Source organism: Primulina eburnea, chromosome 3, assembly GCF_022965805.1.
Source record: "Primulina eburnea isolate SZY01 chromosome 3, ASM2296580v1, whole genome shotgun sequence".
NCBI classification, from domain to species: Eukaryota; Viridiplantae; Streptophyta; class Magnoliopsida; order Lamiales; family Gesneriaceae; genus Primulina; species Primulina eburnea.
This window is the reverse complement of record NC_133103.1, coordinates 17,881,613-17,897,361: the sequence shown is the minus strand read 5'-3', so window position 1 is coordinate 17,897,361 and position 15,749 is coordinate 17,881,613. Positions and strand designations below refer to the sequence as shown.

Sequence of the window (15,749 nt, the reverse complement as noted above, 5' to 3'; positions counted from 1 at the left end):
ACTAAAAAAGTACCTAGGGACTGAAAACAAAGAAAAAAAGCGGCTGGGGACTGAAGCCAAATTTCCCGATATTTCTACTCAAAAAACTCAATTTACTTGCATTTTTTTTCTGGACTTGGACGTCTTGTGTACTATATTTTCCTATAATTTTCATCAATTTCTAAAATTCCTTTGGCCACAAATTATGCATATTTCTTGATTCTACGAGCTGTTTCCACGAAGATACTCTGTTAGTACACGCAACAGCCTTAGCCACCGCAAGGCTGAGAGATTCTTGTGGATCCCACTCCAGAAACTAATGATGCCACCGGTCTTATATTTCGACGTTTTGATTCTCTGAAGGCAGGAAATATAATTTCCCTTATGAACATGGAAGTTCTTCGCTCAAATCTTGATCCTAGCCCGTCCGTTCTCTCTCCATTTTGTGAATTTCACAGAAAACACGCATCAAAAGTTATTTGTTCTTGGAAAACGGGTAACTGTAGTAGGACCCAGAAATGTAGAATAAAGATTGTTCGTTGTTTGGAACAGAAGAATTCTAGTGCAAAGTCCAAGAATAGCCGTGTTTTAGGTTTAAACGAAGACTTGGTTAGAAGGGTTGGGAGAGGTGTTCTTGGATTTGCTGCTGCACTCTCCCTGTGCTGTGATTCGCCTTCTTTTGCCGAATCTCTGACTGTTGCTTTTCCTGTTTCTCACACGCTTGAGGTGATCAAGTTCTTTAACTTTACAGCATCTTATTCGTACTGACACCTTAATTTTTGTGAAATTCATTTGTGAATCAAGGGGTGACTCAATGTTTATTTGAGCAAAGCATGTTCCAAAATATGTTCGCTGATTGGAGCGCATGGCAATAGAAACGTTTTACTTTATTATATTTTTAGTGCAGTGACATGGGGAAGTGGAACCACAACATTTCTTTTGAAATAGTTATTCTCTTGTTGGATACTTGACTGAGGTTGTTATAGCAGGTGAATACAGTCCAAAGAACCCTGGTGGAGGCTTGGGGATTGATCAGGGAGACCTTCATCGATCCTACTTTCAACCATCAAGGTGACAATAACAATCTTTTTATTTTGTTTTGTTTGTACAGTAGGTTAAGTTTTTGCAATCTTGAATTAAGAATTGACTCCATTGTTTGTTGCAACCATTTAAAAAGAGCTTTAGGCAGTCGAGAGATTTTTTATTTACATTGTTTAAATGTTTCAGTTTTCTGTTGAGTCTGGAAGCAGATGATTTAGAAGAATCCTTTTTAGTAGCATTTCAAAATATAAAAAAGGTCATATATATACAGATTGGGACTTGCAACTGCAGCAAACAATGGTTGAAATGTATCCACTGAGATCAGAAGAAGCGGCATATGGCAAGGTCAAGGGAATGCTTTCAACTCTTGGAGATCCTTTTACCCGAATAGTCAGCCCTAAGGTAATAATCCTGGAACTCCCAAAAATCATGCTGGGGTCAAACTCTCTCGGTTTTCATGTAATTAATTCTGTGAAGGATTTGTTCTAATCACTGCTAAATATTTTATGCAGGAATATCGAAGTTTTAGAATAGGAAGTGATGGAAATTTACAAGGTGTTGGTTTATTTATCAGCTCTGAACCGACGACTGGGCATTTGGTTGTGCTATCGTGCATAGAGAATAGCCCAGCAGCACGTGCTGGAATACATGAAGGAGATGAATTAGTCGAGATAAATGGTACCTTTTTCAAGGATTAACTCGGTTCTTTCAAACTATCAGATGAAATATCAGTGCTCTGAAAGGCTATTGATTGTTTTTGAGGGGCTTCAGGTGAACGACTCGATGGAGTGGCTAGCGAAGCAGCTGCTCAAAAACTCAGAGGACGTGTCGGAACTACTGTTACCGTAAAACTTAACAGTGTGAGCATTTTTTTCCTTTTACTTGATTCAGATTATCAACATCATGGTGCGTATTCCTTAATTATTCTACCATTTATCAGATTAATGATATGGGGAGTGCTTGTGTCAAAGAGGTATACGACCAAATCCAATACTTGTTGCGCTTTGAATTCACTCCTAGATGCAATAAATTTTACACAAAATAAAGTTTTTTGCTCAATGCTAATGATGAGTTTTTACATAGATTAAATTGCCCCGCGAAGATATCAAGCTTTCACCTATCTCTAGTGCCATCCTCTCTCACATAACACCTGACGGGCATCTATCAAAGACAGGATATGTGAAGCTGTCAACATTCTCTCAGGTAGTTGCTAAAATAAAATTTGATTTTTTCGAGTGAAATGCCAGAGATTTGAGTATAAAATCTGTTTTAGTGGTAAATAAGAAGAATCAAAAAGTAGTCATCTCTGGACTAGTGGTTTTCATAACGAACATGGAGAGGGTACTAAAGGCTGTTCAAAAGAATGAACACAACGTTTAAATATAACAGACTGCTGCAGCAGAGATGGAAGACACAGTACATGAGATGGAGAATCAAGGCGTGCAGTCATACATATTGGACCTACGTAACAATCCAGTGAGTTATTGGTGTACCCTTTTTCATTGGAATCCAATTTATTTGGCTAAGAATGATGATTGGTGTTGTTGATTCATTCTCCTTGAAATTTTGAGGGTGGTTTGGTGAAAGTGGGACTAGATGTTGCTCAAATTTGGCTCGACGGAACCGGGATTTTGGTGAACACTATTGATAGGGATGGAAACATGATACCTATCAGCATGATCAATGGCCATGCTTTGACACGAGATCCACTTGTTGTACTAGTGAGTTATCCCTTCTAGCTGTTGCAGATTTTGCCCTGAATACATTGTTTTTTGGACTGCACGATGCATCTAAGTGGAAGGTCGGTGTATTTTCTCGGGAAGTAACCAAACCCTGTCTTCACTTAAAAACAGGTGAATGAGGAGAGTGCAAGTGCAAGTGAGATTCTTGCAGGGGCACTTCATGACAATGGCAGAGCAATTCTTGTTGGGCATAGAACTTTTGGCAAAGGAAAAATTCAGGTTAAGCTTAACTTACCATTTTCAGACAACATGAGGCCTGGCTGCTAGGAAAATCACTGTTAAAAATGAGAAATAAGATCTTGAAATCTCTGAAAGCACAATAAGTCACAACAAGGGTTTAAACGAGTAACATAATTCCTATGTTTTTATATTCAAGCTTTAACTTGATTTTTCTGGTTCAAGATATCGACATCTTCCAAAAACTAAGGAAATATTTGGTTTTGTTTCTGATAATTGTTTTCTAACCTTCAAAAATAAAAACCATCCTGCTATTGCATTATCATTTTCTCAGTCTAAAAGTTCATTTTCACTTGCTGTCCATAAATAAAGCTTTGAAACTGATTATACCGGAATCTCTGATACAGAGTGTGACTCAGCTACACGACGGATCGGCCCTTTTCATTACGGTGGCCAAGTATCTTTCTCCGGCGTTCCACGACATCGATCAGGTTGGCATTGCACCTGACGTACAGTGCTCAACTGATATCCTCAATTCACCCAAAGACTACTTCAACCATAAAAACTCAGCCAAATATTTGGAAAGTGATTCTTGTGTACTGTTAGCCCAGCATCAGCTTGATGATATTCAACTATCCAAAGGCTCAGCTTCTTGATTCATCATTCGGTCAATCAATCGAATTCATATTATTGTTGCCCGGATTGATTATTGTAATTATGTAAAATAAATTGTATGTGTACAATGGAAATCTTAAAATTTAATGAGAATTTATGACCGCGGTTCCCATTTTTTATTTCAAACCCGAATGAAATAACATTTTCGGTTTTTTTGTTTGTTTGTTTGTGAGACTACACAGTTTGAGAGGGATTATTGATATTAATATTGATATTGATATTGATATTAAAATATTTTTAAAATATACACAAAATAAATATGCTTAAAAAATATTCTTTAATAATAATATAAACTAGTAATAATGCACAAATTATGTCGCAAGTATAAAATATGTTGTATTTGTTTTTTGTAGAAAAAAATTGATAGAATAATAAATATTGTTGATATTTATTTGCAATTTCGTTATAATTCAAGGGCATAAGGATAACTTGAAATATGTTGGAGACAAGTGGTTTCAGAGTACTAAAATTCACAGAACGTGCCATCAGGGGTTGGCCTTGGAGATCAAATTGAACTTCCTAAAATTCAAAGAAATTAAAACTAATAATCAGCCATGTTTTCCTATTATTTCCTCACTATATTGCTATAGCAACTTATATTTACAAATTAATAGCATATGCAAGATTGTTATATACATACAATTTCAAATTATAAAACAAAATATCTATTTTTTTAAAAAAATTTATGGCAGTAAACTATTGTCAATCATACTGAAGTTGAAATTTGTTTAGGAGAATCCCCAATAGGAGCGGGGTGTTGTAGCAAATTGGAAGTAGACCTGGCCACGGTTCGGGTTAGACTCGGACATGGACTGGAACTGGCCCGCCATCATCAGGTCGGTTAACCGGGTCAATGGTTTTGGTCCGGAACCGTGACTGTAACTTACCATAAGCAAGCCGATTATGGTTTTTGCTTTTAAACAGTCGAGATGTGGGGTTGACCCTGTGGGTTGGGACATGATTTCATGAAAATTGAAGGATTTTACCCGAATATTCGATCATAGGCGGGGGAAAGAAGGCCGAGACGACCAAGAAAAGAATAAATATTTGTCACTAATTATTTTCAAAGCTTCTTTATATGATTAAAAATGATTTAATTTTTCTAAAAATGGTAGAGTTCGAATTATTTTACCAGATGAGCTCGGTTTTACTCGGGAAGCCGGTTTTGGGCAAACAAAAAGTTTTTAAAAGATCAAATGTATTATTTTTGGAAACTAAATTTTATAAACTTTTATTTTACAATTAAATAAGTATTATTGAGCTTAATTTAATTATTTTAAGCAGGCCTAATTGCTCCTACACTTGAAGCCCAAAACCTAAGCCCATTTATATGTTAATTAAAAATTATAAAAAATTAAACCTAGGCTTCTAAACGCCATTCAGCAGCCGAAAATCACACACTTTACAAACATTAAATTCGAAAATAAGGAGGAGAAGAAAAGCTAGGTTCTTCGTCGCCTGTTCGTCCATGATAAATGCATTTTGTGCACTTAAATTATCCTTATAATTCAGATAGATTGTTAGTTTTCTTGGGCAGAATTATGCGTTTTTGTTATCTTTGATGTGATTGCAGGAATTTAGGTACAGCTATGACATGGGCTTGAAAACGAACTAAAATGACGCTTAGAAGAAGAAGTGTGAGCAAACCAAGCTCTGAAGGCAGTGAGGCTCGCGCATATGCACGAGTAAGAGTGGCGTATATGCGCGAGAGACATGAGGCGAGACCAGAGAACAGCGCGCATATGCGCGGAGCAATGGCGCGCATGTGCGTGCAAGGAGACTCCCAAGACAGAAATAGGCGCGCATATGCGCCGTCTTAGGGCGCGTGTAGTGACCCGTTCCAGAATCACCTACTAATCAAAAACTAAGCATGCAATTAACTTAATTAACAATAATCAGAGATAACAGCGGAAAAGTCAACAAAATAATGGTTATACAACCCAATCGAAGTCTAGAATAACTCAAAATAAAATATCCAATACAACCATATCGAATCAAAACAATACCGATAAACTAAACCAACCAGCTACTCAACGTCCTCCTCCTGCTCCTCCTGAGCTGTCCAACCTGAGGCCTGCCCCGTGGGAATGGGGTGTCCAAGAATAAACAAAACCGAGGACGTGAGCGATAAGAACGCCCAGTACAAAAGTATGAGTATACAAACCTATATGAAATGCACATGCTATGATATGATACCAGGGTAGTCAAGAAACAGGAATCACAAAAGGATCTCAACAATGCTCAGTCTAGAGGCGCCAAGTGGATAGTGCCGCGCGGTACACCTCTGGGTCACTGCATCCACTACAAGACAGACGTGGACCTAAAATGTCCCGGACCACCGAAGCCCTCCCGACCCGTCGGCCACTGTGTACTCTCGGTGTCCATGCGTCCACAAGACAGGGCTGAGCGGCCCCAAGATATAGCTTATCTCGAAAGAGATACAGCTCAACAGCAAAGGCTATCTCAAAGGAGAATACGGCTCAACATGAAATGCAACGTGCAGTAATAAACGTGACATAATAGCATGCATCATATGACATATAACAATGCACCACATAATCATGCAACACATATAAGAATGTATACTCAACCAGGATATCTCGGATAGTACTTTCGTACCTCTATCACAGCAAGCCTAGCCTTACGCAACACCGCTAATCAGGTCTAGCACAAGCCTACGCATCAAAAGCATACTCAATCAATACTACCATGCTCGACTAGCAAAACCAGTACTCCCTAGTACTACCAAAGGTTTAGGGTTTACCTTCGTCCGTCGACAGCCCTTTGATGTCGATTGCCTCGTAACTCAGACGCCGCTACGCTACTACTCCTGGCAGCTCTTGGCTATCGCTCGACCAACAACTAACCCTAGAAACCTTCCAAACTCTCCAAAATGAGAGAAAACTCAAGAAATTGGCAAGTCAAAAATGAGAAATCCGAGCACTATTTATAGGCCATGTTCGGATCCTCCGAACAACACTTCGGAACGTCCGAACGCTACGTGTCCATTGGCTCTTGACAGCTCATGATCGGATCCTCCGATCATACACTTCGGACCGTCCGAACATGCACGTGTCCAGCTGCTCTTGACACCTCATGATCGGATCCACCGAACCCACTTCGGACCTTCCGAACTCTTCGGTGCTTCCGAACCATCTTCGGTCCGTCCGATCATGACTCGGTCAAAATTACACATTAAACCTTCTTAATCACCATTAATCCGTTAATTACCCAATTTGGAATTCGGGCTACTACAGCGCGCATATGCGTGCGGCGCGAGAAGAAGGCCAACACAGAAGGACCCACGCATATGCACGAGTCTTTGTCGGGCATATGCGCGCGGCACGTTTTCAGACTTAAATAGGTTATGACGTGGGTTCTGAAATAATTTACACAAAGCCGACATATCACTCGAGAAAAGGAGGAAAAGTGAGAGCGAACAGAGCACGGGACGCAAAGAACAAAGATAGAAGACGCTGGATCCGGACATGGAGACGCACTTTCATCTCTCGCCAACACGTTCTTAATTCGGTTTCTTACTTTTACGTTTTGAATGAATACAAACATGTTTTGTATTAATTTTGTTGGAAACAAAATTACGGCGTTTGGCAAATTGCCAACTGATTATGCGAACCAACTGTATCTAGTAAACTGAACTCAGCAACTGAATATAGCAAACTGATCTACGCAACTGAAACGCACCTCAGTTATTCTCCTCACCAACTAATTACCCAGCAGCTGATTAATTCAGCTGAACACGTCATTATCAACCGATAGATAGTACCACTACAGTATGTAACTATTAGTGGGACGCCGCATTTCAGAGGTCACAGATTACGGTTGTCAGAAGAATAACGACGTGGCATATCAACAGATATAATATTCAAACATCAGTTAATGTTACCGTTGAAATGAATGCTTATAAATAATTGAAGAGAGCAACTGAGAATCAACTCAACCAACAACATAATTCGAATCTCTTTGAGGCTTGCTGTTACGCTGCAAAATTCTTTACTTGCATTCAAATATCGAAAGCTCTCGCTTACTTGTTCTATCAGTAGCATTCAGGCTATACATTTGAGCTTACTAGCACTTTGTAATATCTGCTAATTCTTTAAGTTGTGCTAAGATCAGTACAAGGACTGTAAAAGAGTTTTGTAACTAAGAGTTTCAGCTTTGGCAGTGATAAGTCCAAACTGAAGTGGGTCAGTACAAGTCTTGTATTTGATCAAAGTCTTTTAGTGGATATCCTATCTTCATGATATAAGGGATGACGTAGGAGTTATTCAAGTCTCCGAACATCCAGAAACAATTGTGTTCTTTTGCTTCAGTTATTATATTTCAGTTAGATATTCTATCTTTCAGTCAGCTCATATTCCGCAACTTTTTTCTTCAGTTTAACTGATTGTCATTGACTGAAGTGATACCTAGAGTCAGTTTGTAACAGAACTGAATCCAAATCTTCGAAGAGAATATAAAATTCGAGAAGTGTTTATTCAATCCCCCCTTCTAAACACTTTTTATCCGTATAACCGATCATTTCAAATTTAGATTCGAGTATGAACTAATTTTATTGTCTAAAGATTGACGTAGTCGAAGTTGAAACTATGTTATTGACATTTGAATTTTCATTGAATTAATTCATCGTGTTTATTTGTGATTTCTTGTTTTTTTAATGCTTTTGGATTACTGGCCATAATTCGACCGATCTGATAATTAAGATCTAACACTCGAGAGAGGTGATCGAAATTAGGACATGAAAAATCACATCGTTAGATATTTATAACGTGCAAAAGACGTATAACTCTGAAGAATCCCTAAGAGAACCTTGGTTGCATTTATTACGTGTTACTTGATTTTGAATAGATATATTAAAATCGGTAATAGGTAATACAATTCTATTTAACACTTGAAAAAGGAAATAGGAAAATTGCGAGTTCTTGGTTAGTAAACACGATGCAATTTAATAACATGTTAGTTAATTTTAATTCAGCATAGGGGAAACCAGACGAAATCATATCTCTAGATTTATTTACTCAGTGAATTTCTATTGCGTGCTAGAATTACAGGATTTGTTATTTTATTTGAATTGATTATAAACCAACTATTTGATTTGTCTAAATAAAGTTGAACTATGTCAATAATGGTACTTAATATACAATCGTAAATAATTACTTCTCGTGGGATCGATATCTGTACTCAAACTAGTACTAAAACTTGACACCGTATACTTGCGGTATTGAAAATACGCAACAAGTTTTTGACGACGTTGCCAGGGAGTAAAATGTTTAATTGCATATTAATATCGTTACTAAGTAGTCTTGACTTTAATTTAGATTTTATTTATTTATTTATTATTTGTTACGTTATAATCTTTTTTGTTTCGCAGTGCATGCTAAGATCGCATAGCCATGATTTGCTTATCTTTGATCTGGAGATCGAAAGAACTGCGAGAAGACTAGGAAAAGCGAGAAGGGAAGAAATCCAAACAATGGCTGAAAACAGAGAGGACGCGAGATATAACCCGCCAGACGCCATACCTATCAGAGACCACTTCAGACCAGTGATAAACACACATTAGTCTGGCATTGCTCGAGGGACCATAAACGCTAACAATTTCGATTTGAATCCTGAACTGATAAATATGGTTCAACAGAACCAATTTGCAGGAACTGCCACTGCTGATCCTCACGTTCATTTAAGAACTTTCTTGGAGATCACGGACACGGTAAAAATTAATAATGTTCCTGATGATATTATTAGACTGCGTTTGTTTCTATTTTCTCTCAGGGACCAAGCAAGAGGATAGCTCCAATCATTGCCGCTGGGGAGCATCACAACATGGCCAGAGTTGGCAACGAAATTTCTGTCTAAATATTTTCCCCCTGCAAAGTCTGTACAATTGAAGATTGAGATCAGTACTTTCAGGCAAACTGACTTTGGGCAGCTTTATGAGGCATGGGAGAGGTACAAGGAGTTGTTGCAGAGGTGCCCGAATCATGATTTTGAAGACTGGGTACAAATTGAACTTTTCTATAATGGGTTGAATGGTCAGACACGGACAACAGTGGATACAGCGGCAGGTGGCACGATCTTTGCCAAATCTCCTGCTCAAGCCTACGACTTGCTTGAGCTGATGACTATTAATAGCTACCAATGGCCGTCTGAGAGGTCAGGAATACAAAGGACGGCTGAAGTTTATGATGTGGATCCTATCACATCACTCACTGCTCAAGTATCAGCATTGACTACACAGATAGCGACTATGAATAAAGTGGGTACATCAAACACTGAGGGACCACCTGCTGTTGTTGAACAATCACATTTTCTTGAAGAAGTACAATACATCAACAACAAGAACTTTGGAGGCTATGGAATATATCGAGGTAACCCTTCCCCTAATACTTATCATCCTGGATTGAGAAATCACGAGAACTTTTCATATGCAAACAATAAGAATGTACTGAATCCACCACCGGGGTTCAATACATCAAATGGGGAAGCGAAGCCATCATTTGAGGATTTAGTTGGGACTTTTGTTGCTGCATCTGGCAAGAGAATGGCTAGGACTGAGTCTAGGCTTGACAACCTAGAAACCCACATGGCAATTATTGGCGCTACTTTGAAAATCCTGGAGTCGCAAGTTGGGCAAATAACGAAGCAACTCAAGTCTCAACCATCAGGTGCAGTTCAAAAGACTGCAGACCCAAATCTGAGAGAAGTGAATGCCATTTTTATACAGCATGCAGAGATTGGTGTGGTAGGCAGAGAAGAGAAGGAGGTTGAACCCACACCTTTTCGGGATGAAAAGCCAACTCCAACCAAAAGAGCCCGAGGTAAGAAATATGAGAGGTATGATTTAAATCAATGCATTGATATTTCTTTACTTCCCTACCCCAGAGAATTTTACAATACAAGCTAAATTTTAAAAGAAAAAAGTTCTTGAAGATCTCAAGAACCTGCACACTAATAATGAGTTCGCAGATCAGGTGGAAGGTGAATTTACCGAAGGAGCACGAAGGAATCTTCCTTAGAAGTTGCTAGATCCCGGTGAATTTATTCTGCCATGTGAAATAGGGGGTCATTTAGTGGAGAAAGCTATCTGTGACTCTGGAGCGAGCATAAATATAATGCCAAGTTCTCTCTACGAGAAACTTGGATTGAGCAAAATGAGGTCCACAGGACTAAGCTTACAGATGGCAGATAAATCGATCAGGACACAGTTGGGTATTGTGGAAGATATTGAACTTGGGATTGACAAATTGAAGGTTCTGACAGAGTTCGTGGTACTGGACATGGAGAATAGTCAAAACATTCACGTCATTCTAGGACGACCATTATTGGCTGCTGTTGAAGCTATCATTGACGTGAAACGAGGAAAAATGACCATGGAAGTTGAAAGTCAGCTGGTGGAAATAAGGGTATCCAAGAAATCATACAACCCACCATGATCAGAATTTGTGATAGTCGGGCCGATGACAATAAACCAAGCGCTGTGTGGGAGGCAACCCACATTTATTTTTTGCATTCATTTTGATTTTATTATTTTATTTCAATTTCTTAGTTATTACTTTTAATTTTCTCAATTCGAGTATTAATTTGAATCGTTTTATTTTTTCAAGTAGTTTTAAAAAAAATCGAAAAGCCTATGGACAGTGTGCTTGGCGCATATGCGCGATTTATTTTCGCGCACATGCACGAAGCAGGCAGAGGAAACGGCGCACATGCACCACTCAAGCCGCGCACATGCGCGACACAGACAGAGGGCACCGCGCATATGCGCCAGTTAGGGCGCGCATATGCGTGAGAGGACTGAGCGATACACTCGGAAGGCAGTAACTTCGGCGCATATGCGCCACATCAGGTTGCGCATATGCGCACGACCAGGTTTAAAAAAAAAGAGGATCTCGCGAAACATTCTTCATAAATAACACCAGCAGCCTCCCTTTTCAAAAACTCTCACGACCTACCTCCTTCGAAATGCCACGCCGCCGCCGCCCTTCCTCTGAAAGCCGACCACCGCCTACACCACAGCTGTGAACGCCAACCACAGTCCGATTTCTGGTAAATTTCTTGTGAAATCAAGGGATTTATTCAGAATTTTTTCTCAAATATTGAGAATAGTTGAAATTGGTGTCGATGTAGTTGAGGAACTTGTGATATTGTGAAGTGGGTTCTTCGATTTGTTCTATAGTAGTTTGTGATTGGGGCGTATATCGTATTGCTAACTGGATTAAGTGGTATGAAGAGATTATAATTGCTATGTACATTGGGGTGTGATTACCGGATTTTTGGCTCTTCAGTTGTTGAATTTAGTTGGTGTTGATGTGATTTTTGATACATTAATTGATATGGCGCCGAAAAAGAAGTCAAAAAAGGGTGCCTCGTCCTCTTCAAGCTTCGATTCTCACAGATTTTGGAACGAGGAGGCCCAACAAATATATGATAGTTATATGACACGGCCCATCATACCGGAATGGGGGTTCAATTTGTCTATTCCACGTGGTGTGATCATAGAGGAACTAGAATGTAGAGGATGGGTTGAATTCGCTCAACACCCATCCGACGCCATTATCTCGGTTGTGCGAGAATTCTACGCCAACCTCCGGATTAGGCATGAAGAGTCTAAAGTATTGGTCCGAGGTAAATTGGTGTCGTTCGACTCTCGAACGATCAACATGCTATATCAGATGCCCAGATTCGATCAGGACGAATACAGTGAATTCCTCGAAGCGGGTGTTGATTACACAGAGGTCATCTGGACCATATGTCAAGCCGGCGCTGTCTGGAAAATGAGCTCGAGCGGGCCTACTTCTGTAAAAAAAAAAAGCGACATGGGCCCTAACGCAAGCGCTTGGACATCTTTTGTACTGGCCCGAATTCACCCATCCTCTCAGTACTACGATGTTACCAAAGACAAAGCCGCATTGGTTTATGCCATCCTGATGGGCAAATCAGTTGACGTGGAGAAAATCATTTATGGCTCGATTATGAAAGCCGGCACAGGGTTAGCCACGGTTGCTCTTCCTTGTACCCACATTGTTACCGAGCTATGCCGCCAGGCCGACATATCATGGGCCCCTGATGAACCAGTGCTCAAGCCGAAGGCCCCGATTGTTGCTTTCTTTGGAGCCGCATCCTATGTTCCCCATGAGTTCCCGGAAGAAGATGAGCTCCCACAACAACAACTACCAGCACCACCACCTGCAGCAGCCAGAGAGCGCATGGGAGACAGATTTAGGCGACTAGAAAATGAGATGCAGGATCAGAGGCGGTTACTCATCGAGCAGCGCCAGGTGCTAGATTCGCTTCAGTACCGCACTGACAATTTCATGAGATACATGATGGACTTCACCTCCGTGCTTGCTCAGCGGTTCCCACCTATAGGTCCAGAGGATCCCATGTTTCCCCAGCCACCTGTATGGCCACCACAGTATCCAGGACCTCCTCCACAGGCCCCACCCCAGCACATGGACGTAGATGTTGATGATGATGACGACGAGCACTGACGCTTGTTGTGGGAGGTATGATTGTCCCGTTCTTTCTTGTTTATACATTGAGGACAATGTATGTTTTAAGTTTGGGGGGTGATTTTATTTGATTTGATGCTTTAGTGTTTTATTTGATTTGATGTTTGTTTATTTTTTTTAAAAAATATTTAATTTAGTCTTTATGTCCATTTTTAGTCGTTAAATTTTTTTTAGAGTTGTGGAATTAAGGTAATAACCAAACAATGATGAGAGTTGACCCGAAACACATGTTGTTCCATGATTACGAATCCGAATGCATGCTATCTTTACTTAACAGTTTACACATTAATTCACGATTGCTATGATTGTTGATACATCCGATGTCAAGAGAGTGCTCATGTGGTTTGTGATTTGAAATGTATGAATGGACTCCAAAACCTGCATGTTGATTACTTGTTGTTGAGTTACATGTTCACTAACACAAAAATGATTCAGGTAGTCTTTAATTTATGTTGGGCCTGTTTTTCCTTGAATAATTTGTCAATTGTTGACCCTTTGAGCTTGAATGAGAATGAGATGTGTGATTTGTTCTTTTTGAATACCCGAAAACATGATCTATCTGTGTTTTTTGATTGGTAAATTGAAAGTAGTCTAGAACTTGGTTTGGCACTCTTCGAGGCGAGATACGGGTATTGTGTGACTTAGGGATGATTTAGGCGATTTTTGGAACGTTTGAGCCTTTCAAGACTACCCATAACCTCATATTATACCCTAGTGTCCCATGTTTGAGCTTAATGAAAATTGAATGGAGTGTGCTAAGGCACACAAAAGCACCCATTCATATCAATTCTAAATTCTTACGTCAACTACCAAATTTTGAGCATATACACTAGTACCTACCGAAAACTGAGAGAAAACGAACCTGTGTATCACGACAAAAGTTCTTTTCCCATGTGCGCGTATAAGAATATCATCGAAAAAAGAGAAAAAAAAAGTGAAAAGAAAGAAATGAATTTCTATGAAAACAAAAAGATGTTGAGAAAATTAAGAAGGAAAAAGTTGAATACAGAATAAAAGAGTCTGACATATCGATGTGAAAAAGAAGACAAAATGGTGAATATGTTGTGGTAAGCCAAGTGGAAGTGAACCAAAAGGAAGAAGGAGAAGCATGTTGAAAAATAAATTGGTTTTTTTTTCTCTCACTTTTGATTCTGTAAGGCTCGAGAATTATCGGTATTATTGATGTGGGAATTGTAGAGATAAGAATGCATGAATTATGAAATTTTGAGCAGCAGGGCCGAAGCCCCACCGCACCCGCGGTACAAGAAGGACCGCACCCGCGGTGCCTTGATAGAGAATTGGTGAAATTGTGCGAACAGTCACCGCACCCGCGGTAATAACATGACCGCACCCGCGGTCATCGAATTTTGGAAAATCATGGGGCTGCCGAGAGCATAGCGCACCCGCGCTCTTATGCTGCCGCACCCGCGGTCGTGCGTGTCATGTGACAAACATGAACACTCGTCTCTTTGCATGCAACATATGATATGTGTCTTCATTTCAGTAACATATTCAGAACAAGAACCGAGAGCATCCTTGAAGAGAGAACTCATGCCTTTTGATCTTTGCACTTGAGATTTTGCTATTTCCGGTTATTCGATTTTAGATCCGACTTAGGTTTTGAACTCACCTCGTCAAGGGCTATCAAAGGATGTAAGTATTGTTTATTTCCAGCATGTTTCGATATGTATGTATTGAGGGAATTCAGATTTGAATTGGAATATGTGGTCTTGAGATATAGAGCATCGGATATTCGTTGTCAGATTGAGTTTCGGACACAGTATGCTATTGTTTCGATTTTTCAGCATGTATTGTGTTGAGCATATGCAGATTTCAGCATGTATATTGATGTTAGATGAGATTATGAGTTGATTGTGATTGAGTATGCTATTACTGAGTTATCGGTATCGAAGAAGTACGCCGTTATGCCGTTCAACTGTATTGAAATCAAGTATTGTTTGTATATGAGTTGGTTGTGTTCTATATTGATAGAAGGTGCATCTATATTGCTATTTCAGATTTGAAGTGACAGGTTTGACATTTGATTCGAGATCTCGACAGACTGTGCGACAAGAAAGGTATAATTCATGTGGTCACGGGATTGCACAACTCGATTCAGATTTGATACGAGTTTCCCTAAATCACATACTAGATTGTTATTACATTTGATTATGTAATGTTTTGTTTATTGATTTAGATTCGAGTCCTGAGATAGGAGATATTGGCAGACTTGCCAAAACTAGACGTTTCGGTGTATCGACGCATAGGAGCAGATTTGCTATATGTGTAGACCCTCGATACAGAGTTGACCGAAGTCTAGGAATAAGACGTACCGTTGCCCCGAGTGGTTGGGTAGGTAACAGACCGTCTTATTCACACCGGGATCCCTAGATTAGAAATGAGTCGAGTCAAGATTTAAATGTTGAATACAGATTTGTATTCTTCTACATGTTTAGATTTTATTCATGTTACTTGATATATTCTATGCTTTTGTACATGATTATGACATTGCATGCATCCATGTTTTATACTGGGATATGTTCTCATCGGAGTTATCCGGCTGTTGTCGTGTCTGTATGTGTGCATGGCAACAGGTGGGGCAGGA

The 15,749-nt window shown here is 39.6% G+C and overlaps 1 protein-coding gene across 2 annotated transcripts; it reads left to right on the top strand.

The window, feature by feature from the left end:
• Nucleotides 1-214: 214 nt before the first annotated feature.
• LOC140827138 (carboxyl-terminal-processing peptidase 3, chloroplastic) lies at nucleotides 215-3,732 on the top strand. 2 transcript variants are annotated; one of them, XM_073189749.1, is made up of 11 exons: nucleotides 215-705; nucleotides 969-1,050; nucleotides 1,292-1,422; nucleotides 1,533-1,698; nucleotides 1,792-1,880; nucleotides 1,961-1,993; nucleotides 2,104-2,223; nucleotides 2,410-2,496; nucleotides 2,592-2,741; nucleotides 2,874-2,981; nucleotides 3,347-3,732. In XM_073189749.1, the coding sequence occupies exons 1-11, from the start codon at nucleotides 364-366 to the stop codon at nucleotides 3,593-3,595; spliced, it is 1,557 nt and encodes a 518-aa protein (XP_073045850.1). In that variant the 5' UTR covers nucleotides 215-363; the 3' UTR covers nucleotides 3,596-3,732. The 2 variants fall into 2 exon arrangements, with proteins under 2 accessions (XP_073045850.1, XP_073045849.1); XM_073189748.1 differs by having other exon boundaries at nucleotides 966-1,050.
• The last annotated feature ends 12,017 nt before the right edge of the window (nucleotides 3,733-15,749 follow it).